Source organism: Felis catus, chromosome C1 (genome assembly GCF_018350175.1).
Source record: "Felis catus isolate Fca126 chromosome C1, F.catus_Fca126_mat1.0, whole genome shotgun sequence".
NCBI lineage: Eukaryota > Metazoa > Chordata > Mammalia > Carnivora > Felidae > Felis > Felis catus.
Window position 1 is genome coordinate 48,630,101 of NC_058375.1, and position 17,366 is coordinate 48,647,466.

The 17,366-nt window shown below is 43.9% G+C and overlaps 1 protein-coding gene across 17 annotated transcripts in view; it reads left to right on the forward strand.

The window, feature by feature from the left end:
* FGGY (FGGY carbohydrate kinase domain containing) overlaps window positions 1-17,366 on the forward strand; it is a 418,575-nt gene that overhangs the window by 315,985 nt on the left and 85,224 nt on the right. For 16 of the 17 annotated variants that reach the window (XM_011284961.3, XM_045035922.1, XM_045035926.1 and 13 more), the window contains 2 exons: window positions 11,567-11,641; window positions 17,121-17,241. In XM_011284961.3, coding sequence (XP_011283263.1) covers window positions 11,567-11,641; window positions 17,121-17,241 — 196 coding nt within the window. The remainder of the gene's footprint in view (window positions 1-11,566; window positions 11,642-17,120; window positions 17,242-17,366) is intronic. The other variant, XM_045035923.1, reaches the window with a different exon arrangement.

Genomic DNA, 17,366 nt, shown 5'->3' on the forward strand with positions numbered 1-17,366 from the left:
TGAAAATTAACATGTCGTTCAACTAGCAACACCAGCACCAACAGTCGCAGAGAGAATCTGGGAAGAATTTTTAGAATCTAAAAGACTAGCTGGAACTTGTTTCATAAACATAATACATGACATATAAGCAAAGTGAACCTCTAGCCTTGCAAGAGGTTAGACCTACCTTCTGCTCCTTGGCTTAATAACGCAAGGTCCCTTTAAGCCTAAGAACAGGGCAGGCCTCCCTCTATGCTGCTGCTGATGGTTAGGGTGTTTTGCTTTTTTGGAAGCAGCCAGTGAGTTTAATTTCCCAGAACTCTCCCACAACCCCAGACCTTATCTTCCCTTTCAGTTCAATCCATCAGAAAACTGCCAACCCAAGAGGCCAGCTGGGCAGGAAGACCCATCTGGGATGAATGCTGCTGCCCTACGTTCTGAGGATCCCGAGTAAAACTCTGTTAATGGGAGTCAACATTAGGAAAAGCTATGAATTTGGAGGAGGGCTATAGGTTTGCACATCTGCTGCCTGTTCTAAGGGTAGAAAACCGGGTAGTGGTGAGGCCACCAAAGCTACCCAAAATAGAAGCTGCTAATTAAAAAAAATTTTTTTTTAAATAGGGGTGCCTCGGTGGCTCAGTCGGTTAAGTGCCAACTTCGGCTAAGGTCATGATCTCGCAGTGGTCCGTGAGTTCGAGGCCTGCATCAGTCTCTGTGCTGACAGCTCAGAGCCTGGAGCCTGCTTTAGAATCTGTGTCTCTCCCCCACCCACCGTCTCTCTCTCTCTCTCTCTCTCTCTCTGCCCCTCCCCTGCTCATGCTCTGTATGTTTGTCTCTCAAAAATGAATAAACATTAAAAATATTTAAAAAAAAAAACTGCTAGACTCTGGGAACTGGCAACTAGCTTTAGATCTGAAGAGGCATATCCAAGTTGCAGTGAGTGGGGCAGACAGTAAATCATGTGTACTCTCTGCTGGGAAGCACTGAATATGTATAGCTCTCTAGTTGAAATGAATAAAGAAATAATAAAGTGAGTCCATTAGAAAACAACATGTTGCATACAAAGCAAAAAGAAGTACCATTAGAGCACAGGGAAAGGCCTCTTAAAGAATTATTTACTACTGAAACCAAAAGAAAATATTAAAAAGACTCGGCATATTCAGTAGGTTGTGTTTTTTTTTGTTTTTTGTTTTGTTTTTAAAGGCACATCTCTATGAAATAGGACAGAAACTTAGTGGGGGGAAAAGTGAGCTCAGATGGAAAGCCAGTGGAATGAGGAAAAAAAAAAAAAGGAGATGATAAAGACAACTAAAAATACAGAATAGCAGAATTAAAACCTGCATTGAAGTCAATAAAAAACAATTTTTACAGAAGAAAATAAGATCACAGCTGCCATATGACCTAGCGTATATTTTACATTTATTAGAAAAAAAATTTGAGGATAGGGACTACCTATGGCTTGTTTACTTTTTAAATTTCAGCAGTGTTTAGGGGTGCCTGGGTGGCTCAATCGATGAGGCGTCCGACCTCAGTTCAGGTCGTGATCTCACAATTGTCGTTTGAGCCCCACGTTGGGCTCTGTGCTGACAGCTCAGAGCCTGGAGCCTGCTTCAGATTCTGTGTCTCCCTCTCTCTCATGCTCTGTCTCTGTCTCTCAAATAAATAAACATTAAAATTTTCAGCAGTGTTTAGGTCAAAGACAGGCATCGAATAATTGCCTTATGGCTAAGCAATTATTTCCGTCTTTATTTGTCAAGGGACGAATGAACAGTGACCTGCCTGAAGTCATAACGCCAAGAAATGGTCTGCCTAAATAAAAATGTGAGTCCTGACTTTGAGCAAGCACACCCCCACAGGCTGCCTTAACTCATAGCTCTTTACTCTGCACGATACACTAGTGACTGTGAGATGGGAGTCCTAACACCCATCTCACACGTGGTTTCATACCAAACCACACTCCTCAGCCTGGTCCTCGCTCCCCTTCTCTGAAACCTGGCCCTCTTCCTTTCTCCCATGTTTGTCCTTACCCTGGCCCTTGGATTTAAGCTCTGACCTCTTTCTCTCCTCAGTAATGGTTCTTGTTTCCTTCACACCCTTACGGACTCAGATTTCAGAAGTAATCAGCACTCCTGCTTTGACCTGGCTGTAAACTCTTCTGCTTTAGAGCTGCCTGCCCTCGGAAGTAGGAACAGGGCATAACCCAGGAATCCTTCCCTTATGCGTGAACACATCATTTTCTTTTGTTCTGGTAACAGTTGGCTCCTGTCTCTGTGCATGGCTGCTTCATTTCTCCTTCTGTGATTGACCTGTGGCACTAGGCTAAAAAGAGGTAGAGGCTAGGGATGTGGGCAGCTTAACGGTGTGCCTGGACCAAGTAGACAGCTATGTAAATATTTCTCCTTTCCACTTGATAAATTAGTTAAGGGCCCTGCATATGATGTGTAAAGGGAGCAGAAGCTCGGGTCATAGCAATCGGTATCAAAGCATTTAACACTGATGGCTCTAGGTTCTTTAAAAGGAAAACATAAGAAAAAAAATGCTTGTATTTAAAGAAACGTGGCATGGTCATGCATCAAGAAAGATGAAGCTAAATATCATCAGGAATGGTGGCCTGTTTTAGATAGTTTTTATGATTGTTTTTATTTTATTTTTTAATGTGTATTTATTTTTGAGAGAGAGACAGACAGACAGAGCATGGGAAGGGGAGGGGCAGAGAAAGGGAGACACAGAATCTAAAGCAGGTTCCAGACTCTGAGCTGTCAGCACAGAGCCCTACACAGGGCTCGAACTCACGAACTGTGAGATCATGATCTGAACCGAAGTCAGACACTTGACCCACTGAGCCACCCAGGCACCCCTGATTGTTTTTATTTTAAATGTTTGGTTGGAGAGTTTTTACCCCTGTGAAACAGTAAAGGGAGCCCAGGGATCAAAGTCAGATCTGCATTGGCATCCTGCCTTGAAATTGTACCAGCTGTGTGACCTTTGACGTTAGCTCTGTGAGGTCAGTCTGCTCATCAGTAAGTGGGACAGGCTTCCTTACGGGATGATTGTCAGAATCAACAAGGGGGAGACTATCACATAGTGGGCAGACAACATCAGCAAATACTTAGGAACCTGTGGCTTCTGCTCAGTGGCCCTTATCTGCACGTTAGAAGACGACTAGCAGGATTCTTAGTGTAGCCTTTGGATGCCAAGTAGCCAGTCATGAGCCATTCCCCTCAGCCCAGGGACCATCTGGACTCAGCAGCCACGGAGGTCACTGGCTGTGCACGACCAGCTGGTGAAGGCGAACAGTCACTTCGTCCTCACAGAAGCCACATTTCATACTGTACAGAGATTAGTCTTTTCTCTACATAAGTCCTTAGGCTTCACTTCCCTTAACCACAGCAGGAAACACTCAAATTTTGTGTGCCTTACAAAACTTTAGTGCTGGAGGAATTTAGAAAGAGGGCATGTGTCTCGGTATATATGACTAGTTTCTATTTTCAAATTAATACTACCTCTTTGTTTTGGCGCTTTTTAAAACATTCTTTTCCTGAAATATCCAAGAAGTCAATTCATCAAATGTAATCAAAGAAGCAAGTCATGTCAGAAGCCTATCAGGCCATGAAAACACCATATCCCCCAGTGGTTGAAACGTGTTTTCTCTGCTTCCTTTTGCAAGAACAGCGCTACCCAGAACGGAAAGTTATTTTCTCGTGCTTTGAAGAGCTGTGATTTCTAACATAAGACCATATGCTGCTCAAACTGCTGGAGAGGTTGAGTCCTGCTCCAACGGCTCTTCAAAGCAAGCCCAGAGCAAGTGTGCATGTGAAAAACCGAGACAGAGAAAGGGAAGACGCGTTGTAAGATCTTAGCCGGTTCCCAGAGGACGGAACCCCAGCTAGAGACGGGCCTTGCTAAACAGTGTCCGATGTGGATGGAGTCAGCAATGCAGATGAGGCTTTGCAAGATCTCAGGAGGAGCCACAGGCTGTCTCCCAGTGGCTTCCTCTGATGGGGAGGAGGATGCCAGACCTGGAAGCTCATGGGCTAATTCAAGCAGCTCGTGACTGATAACATTTATCAGGCTTGCAGGGATGTGCACTCTTTGACATGGGTTTGTTGATGATTTTGTTACAATTTAATGCCGGTTCATCTCACTGTTTTTGTTTTGTTTTGTTTTTACGTATTTTTGCCTATGACAAATTGAGTCATATAACAAAGCTTAATATCCTAAGTATCATCTAGCTGGTTTTCTGATAACGCATTTTCTTATTGAAGTATCTAGTTTAGCAGCTCGTATTTTGTTTTGTGATAGGTATCATTTTCTCCAGGACTGTAGCGTGTCAGGCACCATGACAGATGCTTTACATGCATCATCACCAGCATTTCTCACAGCCCTGCCTGACAATGTCATTGCCCCATTTAAAAGAACGGAGATGGGGTGCCTGGGTGGCTCAGTAGGTTGAGCGTCAGACTCTTAATTTCAGCTCAGGTCACAATCCCAGGGTTGTGGGATCGAGCCCTGCATTGAGCTCCGTGCTGAGCGTGAAGCCTGCTTAAGATTCTCTCTTCCTCCGCCCCTCTCCCCTGCTCGTGCTCTCTCTGTCTCTCTCTCTCTCTGTCTCTCTCTCTCTGTCTAAGGTTCAGAGAGTCACAGCTATTTTTTTCCTAGAGGGGGAAAAAAACAGAAGTGATATTAGAAACCTGGTGTGTTGAGATTGAGGCCCCTGATATCCATTGGGAGGAAAAAAAAATTTAAGGAAAAAAATGTTTTTAAAGAAAAAAAATTAAGTTTTTGTGTTTTCGTATTCCCACTCTGTTTTCAGTGTGTCTGCCATATTTTCTCCTCATTTGAGCGATTTTTTTAAAATTATGTCACAGATTCAGACTTTATTTTCTTAGTGCTTTCTCTCTTCCCTAACTATACCAAGCAACAAGTAAAACCCAGGAGAGGGAGGCAAGAGGAATATGAATTACAAATAAGAGTCCTTCCCAAGGTAGTATGGCTTGATAGAAGACCGTGGAGTGAATTGGGTAGAAACCCGCTAGGAATATCCAACAAACAAACAATGAGAAAGATCTAAGGCCAGGGGACCAAGGATGGGATCCAAATCCGTATGTAAATCATTAGTATGTAAATCAAGACAGGCTGGATGACACCAACTAAGGACCTGGACAGTTGACCAGAACAGCTTTGGGATACTGGTGCATGAGTACATTAAAATGGCTTGGATTGGGGTGCCTGGGTGGCTTGGTCGGTTAAGCATCTGACTTCAGCTCAGGTCATGATCTCACGGTCCATGAGTTCGAGCCCCGCGTTGGGCTCTGTGCTGCCAGCTCAGAGCCTGGAGCCTGTTTCGGATTCTGTGTCTCCCTCTCTCTCTGCCCCTCCCCTGTTCATGCTCTGTCTCTCCCTGTCTCAAAAATAAATAAACGTTAAAAAAATTTTTTTTTTTAAATGGCTTGGATTTAGAGCATCAGAAGCAGACAAAGATGTGAAGTGCCTGGTGTATCTGGGGCCTAGCAAACAAACTAATGTGTCACGTAGGGTTCACCAACAGAATAAGGCTGTAAGGGAGAATGTGAGTCTAGGCTTCGTGAGTTTATCGGTTGTCTGTTGCTGCTTGAATAAATTACCACAAACTTAGAGGCTTAAATTTCTTATCTCGCAGTTCTGTGGGTGAGAAGCCCGGGCTGGCTCAGCCCGTTTCTTTGCTCCAATTTTCGCAAGACCAGAACCAAAGGCTCGTATCTGGAGGCTCTGGGAATAATCTACCAAATTCATTCAAATTGTCGGCCAGTTTGAGCTCCACGCGGTTGTGGGACTGAGGTTCCTATATCCTGGCTGACCGTCTCAGCTTCTAAAGACCACCTGCATTTCTTGACTCATTGCCCCCCTCATCCATCTTCAAAGCCTCCAATGGCAGATCATGTCCTTCTCATCCTTTGAATCTCCCCGGTTTCCATTTCTGCCTCATTTCTTCTGCCTCCTACTCTGTCACTTGACTGACTCTTCTGCTTTTATGGGCTCACATGATTACATTGAGTTTATACTGCATAATCCAGGATAATTTCTGTATTTTAAGGTCATCTGGCTAGTAACCAGTTCCATCTACAAAGTCCCTTTGCAGCAGTGCCTAGATTAGTGTCTGATTGAGTAACTGCAGGATGGGAATCTTGGGAACATCTTCAGAGTTGTTAACACATTGTGTTTTGTTAACACGTTTATCTGCATTTCCCAAATCTGGGTGAGTTTTGGGCGATGCCAAGTGTCATCCTCGATTCCTGATGCTTACTGAAACCTCCGGGACGTTTGTGTCCTTTCTCTTCCAGGCTGCTGATTATTTCAGACCTGTTCTCCAATCTCTGTCCTCTCTCCAGAGGTTTTCTATACATTTTTCTCGGATCCTTCTCATTTCCCTGTTGTCTGTCCATCAGCTCTGCCCTTATTATTGACTGAGCCAACAGAGCATTTTTGGTGTTCCTTTGTTTTCTCAAAAGCTTTCAACCAATTCCCCTGAGCCTTGGATACTCCATCAAGCTCTGATGACCCTAGAAAACCTCAGGACTGGGGATCCTGTTTTCTTGTCTTTGTAATCTTTAGAGACCCCTTGAAAATCTATTTCCAAGCTTTTTTTTTCTTTCTTACTAACATATGTAACTAATTCCTTTAAAATCACTAAGAAGGAAAAAAAAATTAGCTAACTGAATTACTACTATCTTTTTTTGAACAATTTTGACAATTTTAACGCCTGTCAACCTTTAATTCACAATGCCAAGGTTAAGGACACTTATTCCCACAATTTATTGTACAATATGACCTTGCTGAAATGCAAATTGCTGGGCCCACACCAAAGATTCGGGAAATCTGGTGTTGGAGCTCAGGAAGTCTGCATTCAGCGAGGATCCCAGGAAAAGATGAGGCGTGCTCAAGGTCTCACAGCTCCTAAGTGGCAGCAAGACTTCGGGTGAAGTCTATGGTGAAATTCATCTGTCCTTACTATTTACATAGTGAGTGAAGGTGTGTAGGTTGATAAGGACTAGGACTTCTCCAAGGAGTTCTTGCAGTGAGTCCCTCATCATCCTACTCGTGGGCCCTCATCAGGGGCATGCTGTTTGTCCACACTCCTGGATGTCCATATCTTTAACATTATGATCCTCATGCTGATGATGATGAACATGCATTCTGCCCTGTCTTCCCCACGCTGGATGTGCACTAGTCTTTAGTGCCCCTCATTAATACCCTGGGGGTACCCATACCATGTTAAAGGAGATGTTTTGTTGCCCTACTCCAATTAATGAATGGGATTGAACCCTTCGTGCATTTAAGATAAAGAGAACAAACATTTAGTAAGAGAAAGGAAAAGAAAATCAACGCTAAGTGTCATTGGCATCCCAACGGTTTAGCTCTTATAGACTCAGTATAGCTTCCTGAAAATGTAAGACACTTTGCAAATGATTTTTAATCTTCACAAAAATGCCTTGAGGTATCATTATTCCTACTTCATGAATAGGCTTCAGAAAGGTCACCAAACACTCCGTTGTGCAGCCAGCTGGGGAAATGTCAAGATCCGAACCCAGGTGTCTTCCTCCATAGCTTGTCTTCTTTCCATTCACCCACACTTGTCTTCTAAGCTCAGAAATTCCACATAAGCATTTTATAACCATCATCTAGGATGTTGAAGTTATCAGCCGTAGTTTGCATCTCTTTGGCCACCATATGCAGCTTTCACACATCTCTAAATATTAATTATAAAAGTTTTCTCTTACAGTTCTCCTTGTTACACAATAGCAAAATAAATAAAATGTGCTTGCCAGTGCAACTCTCCCATGGGGCTTCCCCTCACATTTCACTGTCTTGCCCAAACATTCAAAATAGGCACATGCACATCTTCTAGAAACACACTCCTTCCACTTATGCTTTCTTCCTACTTCCCCTTATTGATGGAAGATTCAGCCCTCAGATAGGGATATCTGCTCATCTGTCACGTCTCAGCTTTCTCACTGGTTATAAAGCTGCACCTCCCCTCAGGATGTCCCTGGCATTCCTGGGCTACTGCTGCCACTTCCCTACCAGGCTGGCTCCCTGACAGGCCTCTGTAGCCTCCAGAGTGGTCCACATGGCAGGCACTCCTTAGGGTCAACAGCCATTTGACTTTCGCCAAGGCATGGTTGAAGTCTCTAGTATTTGAGAGAGAAATCAAATGGAATTCATGATGACGGGCCCTTCTGGAGTCTCCATCTGCTTATCAGATGAGATGTCAAGCAAGCAGGGCCCCAGACCACAGTAACTTCTTTAGAGAGAAATGTCTTTCACTGAGTCACGTTTCAACTCCCTGGCCCTGGTGATGTTGGAGATGGAGTGGGAGAGCTGTGCTTGCTTAGTCCCGTTCGTTGCTGAGTACCTTCTTCCTTAGAATAATAATGTTTTCTTCCTTGAAATGCAGGTATGTTTTATTTATCAGAAAAAGAAAACGCTATGTCACCCGTGTGGTGTTCCTTTTGCCAGAGCTACTAGCAAGCTTAGGAGTTAAATTTAGTGCTCATTTACATGATCTCATTCTCAGTTTCTGGAGAAAAGACACTATCTTCTCTCTTCTCCCCTATGATTTCTGAGCTCTGGGGGCACTAGACATTTAGACAAGAGACCATGATACTTTTGTTGCTTGAATATTAATACTGTGGGGAAAGTCTTACGATTATTTACTGCAGGATAAGAAAATAAAATCTGGGGGAACCTGGGTGGCTCCATCGGTTGAACGTCTGACTCTTGATCTCAGCTCAGGTCTCGATCTCAGGGTCGTGAGTTAAAGCCCCACACTGGGCTACACACCAGGTGTGGAGTGTACCTAAAAAACTAAAAAAGAAAAAAGAAAATGAAATCTGGTGATATTGCATCCATCCTGTCTTACGGGTTTTTGCTAATCAAGAAGGATATAAGAACCAGTTACATTATAAATGTCATACACGGCACTAGAGTTCCTAGTTAATTAATAGCAGAATGTATTTCATATCCAAAATCAGATTTCTTCCCCACCCCATCACACTGTACCCAAATCTGGTCTTCAGGACCCACCTACAGGGAGATGTGAGTCTGCCAAGCATGCACATAACCCAGTCACACAAAGGGTCACAGCTTCATTCACATTGATGACCAGAGAGGGGAGCCAGAGGTAGCGTGCCCCCTGGACTGGTTCTGGAAGGCCGCTCTAGGCCTTGTCCCAGTTGGCTTTCCCAGTAGGTAAGCTGCACAGATGCTGTTGAGGCCAGGCCAGTAGAGAAAAGAGAGACCATTCATGATGAGCCATCTTTATCCAGAATCATCATGTGATACAGTGCTGGTCGGTGACATGAGGTATTTGGCTGAAGGGACATACGACAGGGCTGAAATCCTGCCCACTCTTCTCCTTTTTATAATTTATTCTCCCAAATGGGATGCCTTTTGCATTTAGTCTGCCTGGAGGGGGCACCTTTTTCTAATTCACACAAAGTTTCCATATGAGCAATGGGCTGCTCTTTTACCCCGATGATCTCCTCTAAGCCACTGTGATGAGGGAAGCTAAGTGTCGAGTCTGGGCGGTGAAGTGGGGTGGGGTGGGGTGGGGTGAAAGCCTGGAATGAGCAACTAGAAGTGATCTTCCACTCTTCTTTCTTGGGGCATGGAGTAAATGGCCCTCCCCTCTATGAATATATGAGGAGCTGAGGTGGTAAATATTATCCTCCCGTAATCGCGTAATTAGACACAAAAGGCTAGGATGTTAGGAAAGACAGTGGTATACAAAGGGAAAAAGCATTGTCATTAATTCACACATTCAGCGGATCGTAATTTAGTACCTACTATGTGCCAGACATAGTGCTAGGCATTGGAGATACTGTGTGAGTATCACAGGTAGTCTGTCAGAACAGCTAGGTTCTGGTTTCCATCGTATGTGTTCCCTGGGGCGCGTTATTTCCTTACACACATTATGAAGCGAACTTCTAGAACATCAGCAGTGTTCATGTTCTCCTTTACTGCCAGTGTTTTTACTATGTGTTTAGGTCTCTGGGGAACTTTACAAGGGATGTTCCTTCACACTCGAGTTACTGGCTTGGGAAGATGCATACCCAGAATTCCCCTCTAGTCTCTCATTCAAATCTTCATGTTCCTGTGTGTTAAAATCAAAGCTCAAATTCTCATCTGGTCACCCAATCATTTGGCAAGAGAAACCATTAGCGGGTAGCTCTACTTGAATCCAATAATGCCTGCATCAACAGACTTCAGTGAGTAGTCAGAATAGCTAGAGCAGAGAATACTAAGTGAGGAAGGACATGTGCAGATGCTAGAGAAATAAGCAGGGGCAAGCCAAAGAGGGAGCACATAAAACAGCATAGGCATTTCTGCCTCGAAATGAGGTCAGTGGACAATTTGTAACAGGGAGTAACCTGATCAGGTTTGTATGTCAGAACAAGTACTTACAAAATGGTGGCCTGGATTGAAGAAGTGAGCAACAGGACGAAGAGAAGGGATGGATTCGTGAAAGATTTGGGAGATAAATGGACACGACTTGGGAGACTGTGTAAATCCAAGAAGAAAGGAAAAGTCAGGGGAGAGTGCCCTCAGGTCTCTGGTTTTGGTGACAGAATGGAGTCTGCCCTGCAACAGGTCAATACGGCCCCTTAGTCCTGGCTCAGAGGGCAGTCTGGAGAGGGTAATTAAAGGGGACTGGAGAGACCAAGGAAAAGGACCTGGGGAGACCACTCAGCTCTCCTCTTTTAATGTCACCACCTCATTGCACTCAAGATCATACACACCATAGGCTCTGAGTAAACCTATGTTACGTTGATTAATTTTGTAATGTGAAAATACAGAGCAAATTCTGGTATCGATATCCACAAACTTCAGAGTAGGCTTGAAGAACCCCGCAGTTTTCACCCTCTAGAAATATCCCAAGAGAAGATGTTAATGAATGGGAAGTGTGAAGGAGGGACTGTTGAACAAGTCTTGAAGGCATCTACATTTAGCATCCTGTTCAGTTCTGGAATCTCTCAGAAATTGACATGCTCCATATAAGCATGTGGTTCCGATTGACTTTAATGGGATTCCCTTGCAAACCACAGATTGTAAATTATCCCCTAGTAGGTATAACATTTATAAGAGACATATTATTTTACTCTGAATACCCCCTCGATGCTGTTACACTGGATTCTGACAACAGCAGAGCTCAGAATAAGATCATCTTTTACTAGAATGCCACTGTTGCATGTTGATTTCTCTAAGCCAAAGAAAATGGGTGTTTATAATAAAAGAACATTTTTTTTAAAGAAGAAGAAAGACTTAATTCCATGCTAAGGAATATCAAACACGATTTCCGTATGGTATTTGTTTTGTTTTTGTTTAATACAAGGCAGGGCACTTTCTTTTAGAGAAGAAATGATAGTTTTTCCCAGGTCTGGAGATTAAACAGTTTGGTAGTCATTTCACGTTCCGCTCACAAAAAGGGGATTTGCATATGAACTTGTTTGGGCAAGAAAACACATCTGAACGTGTTTCATGGGAACTATCTCTATCCATGGCAGCTCCTTTTGGCCATCTCTTTCTTTTCTTTTCTTCATCCCTCCAGGTCACCGGGTTGAAACTGTCTCAGGACCTCGATGATCTTGCCATTCTCTACCTGGCCACAGTTCAAGCCATTGCTGTAAGACCCTTTAATGCCATTTTTAAAGAGAGTGAGGGCTATCAATAAACTTTAGACCGCATGCTCCTCCAAGATACAACATGTGCTTTTTGCGACAGAGATTGTTAATTAAAAGGGAGCTTGCCAAAAAGAGATGCGTGTCTTTTAGGAAGGAAATCTTGATGAAGTTCTTCACCTGCTTCACTAATCACCTCACATGGCTGAAAGCTGAAAGGAGCTCAAGCCTTTGAGCATCATAGTTGTTATGTATGTAACTTGTCTTCCAAACTCAATTAAATAGAAGCAGATGCCATGTATGCTTGCATTAAGAAAAGCCGATATTAAAGAATGTGCACACTTATAAAACACATGACATTGTTCCCTTCACAAAGGATTCATTATAGGGTTCCTCTAAATAGTAAGCATCCTTAGAACTTGGAAGTGTTTGTTTTTAGGTCATTAGCAGCTTCAGCAAGAGGTTCAGATGGTTAAGGAGAGGAGGGGAGAATTTAAAGTGTTAGGAACTCCTATGCTGAAGATGAATCCAAAGTGAAAACAAACTCCTAAAGGCTCAAACATCATTCTCTAAGGACTCTTATTCTCCCAGAGGTGATCATGTTAGGAAGTGCATTTTGGAGAGCAGCTCATGGCTTTCTGAGTTTCAGAGCTGGAAGGAACCCCCAAAATTATAGCTAATCAAGTGAGGCTTAGCCACTCTGGTAAGAGAACCTGGACCGACAGAAAGGAAAAATCAGGCCAGTAAATTCTGATTCAAAATTTATTTTTCAGAGACACACAGAAAGTTTCCTGGTTCCTGTTATGTGGACATATTTATATGCCGCTCAGTTATTTTGTTTCTCCATATACCACTTCCATAACCTTATTCCTTCAAATAATAGAACTGCATACATTTTTTCCATATATCCATATCACTAACAGAAGTGCTTTTCTCATGTCCCCATTTGTCCATGTAGCTATGATGAGAGAGTAGAGCATTCCAACCACTAAGAACATACAGTCTTATATGCCCCAGGCCAACTGGATTGGATGAAACAGTCCTTTTAGTTTATTTATGTGCCAGTTTGACTATCTTCCTGAAGCAACTGTCATTGATTTAATAGCTTGGTTAGTTCAGTGGCATCGATCAGCTGGTCTTACTTATGGGACCTTGGTCAAAAACAGGTAATTCTGGTACCTGTCAAAATGGAGGGAGTGAATAGTAAAATGAATATGAAGGAGAATAATGGGCATCAGTCGTCAAGACAGTTATTTAGTGATCCTATTTGATGGTAATAATGATAATCATGATGAATAATTTAGTTTTGGGGTATTATGTGCCAGGCACTGTGCTAAATATTTACAAACATCATGTGACTCAACCTAATGAACTAGGTCTTAGAATCCCCATTCCGCAGGTTTGAAACCTACACTTAAGCAAGACCACTTAACTTGCTCAGTTTCATGTAGCTTAGCAAGTAGCAGAGCTGGGATTGGTGGCCCCGGCTTTCTAAAATAAAAGTAGCTATATGGAGTATTGAGGAACTTTGGTTTTCTGATCCAACAATGCCATTGCATGAAAGTCTGCGAGTGGAATAAAATGACCACGTTGAAATGGAAAATCTGAGCTGTGTGTTGCTCGTCCTCTAAGTACATGCCGAGAGGCAGACCCAGGGGCACCATCACGCAATGATAATGACCGTTGCCTTTCCTTGACACCCACTAGCTGTGCCAGGCACCAGAGTACCACCCACCCACCTGTGGCCTAGGACAGCTACCCTGTAAGCAGGTGAGCTTGTCCTCATTTCACAGACAGGAAAAAGCACCTGGCGAGGTCAGAAAGCTAGTGCTCAGTAGAGTCACATGGGGAGCCCGAGAAGTGTCTGTCTCGCTCCCGATCTTCTGCTCTTTCCACTCTCCCAACCTGCATTTGCTTTTTGATATGCTTGTAAATGCTACATGGAGGAAACAAGCTTCCAGGCATTTCTAAGGCCAGTTTTTATTTTACACATCTTAGCAAACTTTGTTATTTTGGCCAGGATCGCCTCACAGAGGCACCCCCCTTCCGTGTAAATGAGGTTAAATATAATGCGGGCTGGGTGGAGCCAGCCAGCTACATTTTCCCAAATACCACACAGTTGGAAAATCAATCTTGTATTCAGTGGGTTGTACATGTATTAAAAGCTATCATATTTATTCTGTCCATCGCCTTAATGACCTTTATAATACCGCAAAGGGAAGGAAATTTAAGACCTTTTTTTTTTTTTAATAAGGTTTCATTGTAGGGTCAACTGAATTGTGAGTAGTTCGGTCTGTTTTGCAAAGGTAAGACAGTATGCCGATCTTTCAGGCAGAAATGTGCATTTCAAAGAAGTATTCTGATAACAGATATTTTCCCATGATGTTCAACTTGGGGGAAAAAAATGGTTTTTTTGTTTCATTAGCTCTGAATATTGCCCTAGCATCTATATGTTGTGAATAGATGTGGTTGGTATTTTGTAGGAATAGACTGAAAGCGATATTGTAATGAAGTTAACTTGGGACTGTGCGAAACTCTCCATGAAGTAAAATTCTCTCTTGATCACACTGAATTGAAAGACTTGTCAAACAACCAGTTTATCCATAGCCTGTTCATCTATAGTTTTCTTTTCAGAATAGACCCTTAAAAAGTACTATTTGCATTTGAAGTCTCTCGATTTGCATTTGGTTCTGTACATTCCCAGTGGACTAGCCTAATTTTAATTTAAATTTCTCTGTGAAAACATTTTTTCCAGAAAGGTGAGCACAAAATCATTTTAGCACAAAGCCCCGTGGCAGGGCATTTAAGGAGGGTGGGACATTTCACAGAGTGGAGCCTGGGACACCCGAAGGGAATGCCCTGTTACTGACCGAGTGGGAAATTCCAGCCAACAATGCCACATGGGGGAGAGGCAAGGCTGTCACAGCCCCTCCCAAGGGAGTGCCTCTTGTGCAGATACTTTCTTGCCTTTTCCCAAGGGAATGTGCTTTGTGTTACCCTCGGCTCTGGCCCGCTAATCACATGAACCACCCTTCTCTGGTTTCAGAAGTATCAGACATACCAATTTTGCATGGTATTTTCATGCGTGTTGGGGGGAAGCTGTCCTCCCCCAACACAGACCCTCAGGCAAGTCATAGAACTCCTACATGGGGATAACGAGGTGCAGTTTTTGAGTTTGTCGTAAGATTGGAGACGACATCAAAATGCGTAGCAGAGCACCTCGAGTATAGCTAATAACCAAGATAGCGCTCATGTCCAAACACCTGCCATGTACCCGACACCCTTGTGTGAGTTGTGCATACGCTGTCTATAGCGGCAACCTTGCAAATAAGTATTACTGTATTTCATCGAATCTAAGACCATAATAAAAAAAAATGTTACTTGCGTGTTAACATTTCTGACAATTCGTAGAGTTTTAAGATAAATGAATGTGATGTTACTATTCCTTTTTAAAAAATGGGAATTGAGTCTTAGGTTCCATACAGTTTGATTCAAGAAGTAGGTGAAATGTCTTAACCCCAACCTAGGTTTCTTGAATTCAAAAGCCATGCTCTTAACTACTACAGGCTCATGCCCCTTGATTAGACTAGAGTGTCCTGAAATCCGCAGACACCAAATGATCCACGGTGGACGTAAGGGCATCTGTCGACCTTCTAAAATCATTCATAATACTATTTTGTAAGTGGCTTTTTTTCTGGAAAGGTCAGTAGGTTTTATCATATTCTCAAGAGGGTTCATGACCCCCCAAAAGCTTAAGAAAGAACATCTGGGGGTAATCAGCCACATGCAATAAGCAGGATCTGGCCTTATACAGTACAACATGTTTTAATTTTTTTTTAACACACTACATCTGTGGATTATTTTTGGAGGCCCAAGTTTCACCTAATCCATATTCTTGCCAGATTCACGAAGAGCTGAGGGCCCCTGGGCTGGAACTGCTGAGCTTTTGCTCCTGAACTGCCCCCGTCCCTCATAATTTACTACACAGCATTCGGGATTTCATGCCCCATGGTCCCCCCCCCCCCTTCTAGCCACTCCCTCTCCCAGAGACACCGCCAGACACAGGGAAGACAGCTCTCCAGACTGCCTTGTCAAAAGAGGCTTCCCTTGCCCTGCATCCCACCCCTGGGGGTCAGAGGGACATCCTGGCCACTTCCCAAACCCTCTTCCTTTACTTTGGTTACTCCTCTGATAGGGCATGCCCTCATGCTAAACTGCCTTCTTCTTCTCTACACACTTGGGTACCAGCTTCCCAGCAACATGCAGGATACCACCTCACAGTTTTCTCTCCAGCCCTAACCCTGCCTTCTTGGTGGCTGTCCCATCTGTGGCCTCCTAGATCCTTGACCTTCTTACGTTCCCTGACCTTCTCCTCCCTCTGCTTCGTCAGCTCACCCCCTTGTCCACACCTGGGACTGTGTCATCCCTCAGAGTTAATCGCTCTCTAAACATCTCGAGGGCTCTCTCTCACCATCAAAAAACCATTCCTCTCTCATTTCCCTCCAGAGCCACTTTCTCAACCGTTGCCATGTGGCTGCCTCACAAAGTCATGTCACACTCCACCTTTTTGTTTTGAATCCTGACCCCCAAATAAATGATGACTCGTGAACTTCCAGTTTTTGAACCTCCAAATAAACTGATTTTTAGCTCTTCATGTATCCTAGTTAAAACTAAAGAATCGTACGTTGGCATTCACCCTGATGACCCCACAGCACTGTCCTTTTCTCAAGCATCAGCGATTTGTACTGAGTTTAGTAAACTTAGCAAGATGAGGAGCATAACACATTTTGGGGAGATCCTAGCGCATGAGGGCTGAAATGAAGCACTGTGAAGCCATGAACAAACCGGAGCACGGGATTCCCACCTCGTCCCAGGCCGCGGGCTCCAGAACTGTCATTGGAGAACCGCTGCCTGGCTTCCAGTGAGAATAAAGGACAGGTCAGCGCTTCGCCAGCCTGAAGTCTTACTCTCATCTTCATGCAGCTGGAGCTCTCTTCTCGTGTTTCTGCTGCTGATTTTATTGGTGTCCTTTTCCAAAGCACCAACCTCTTCAGTTCCTATCCAGGGAAGGAAGCCTGACCCACAGACCACCAGCCAGTCACTCCATGCTTCGTTCCTGCTAGAGCATCGGGGGCCGCAGCAAACACCCATGACGTGTGGGTTCCGGTGGACTGTGTTAATATTAACTGTGGTAGCGCCATCAGTTGTTTTTGTCAATGTCGTGTGACTACTGATGGAAGCGAATGGTATAGTAATTAAGCAGGTTTGGGAATCAGGCCCCCATTGGAATTCCCACTTTGTGACTTCATTTGCCGTGTGATCAGAAGCGACACAGTCTCCCGGCGTCTCAGTGCTCCGAGACAGGGCATGTAAAGCTCTCAGTGTGGTGTCTGTCTGGCGCTGGGTGGACACTTAGTAAATGTTCCAGAGCTCTTCTTTGTGCTGCCGCTCTCCTGATGCTTTCTTCTGCTTTTTCCCTTTAAGTTTGGGACCCGCCTCATCATAGAGGCCCTGGAGGCGGCAGGGCACTCTCTCAGCACTCTTTTCCTGTGTGGAGGCCTGAGCAAGAATCCCCTTTTTGTGCAGATGCATGCAGACATTACAGGTAAGTCTGAGGAGGAACAGAGGAGGTCACTTTGGGCTTGGCAGCAAATCTGCCCGGCTAAGAACCGGACAGGGTTGGAGATAGCAGGGTACAAGTGATGTGCCAAATTATCGTGCGTAGTTAGG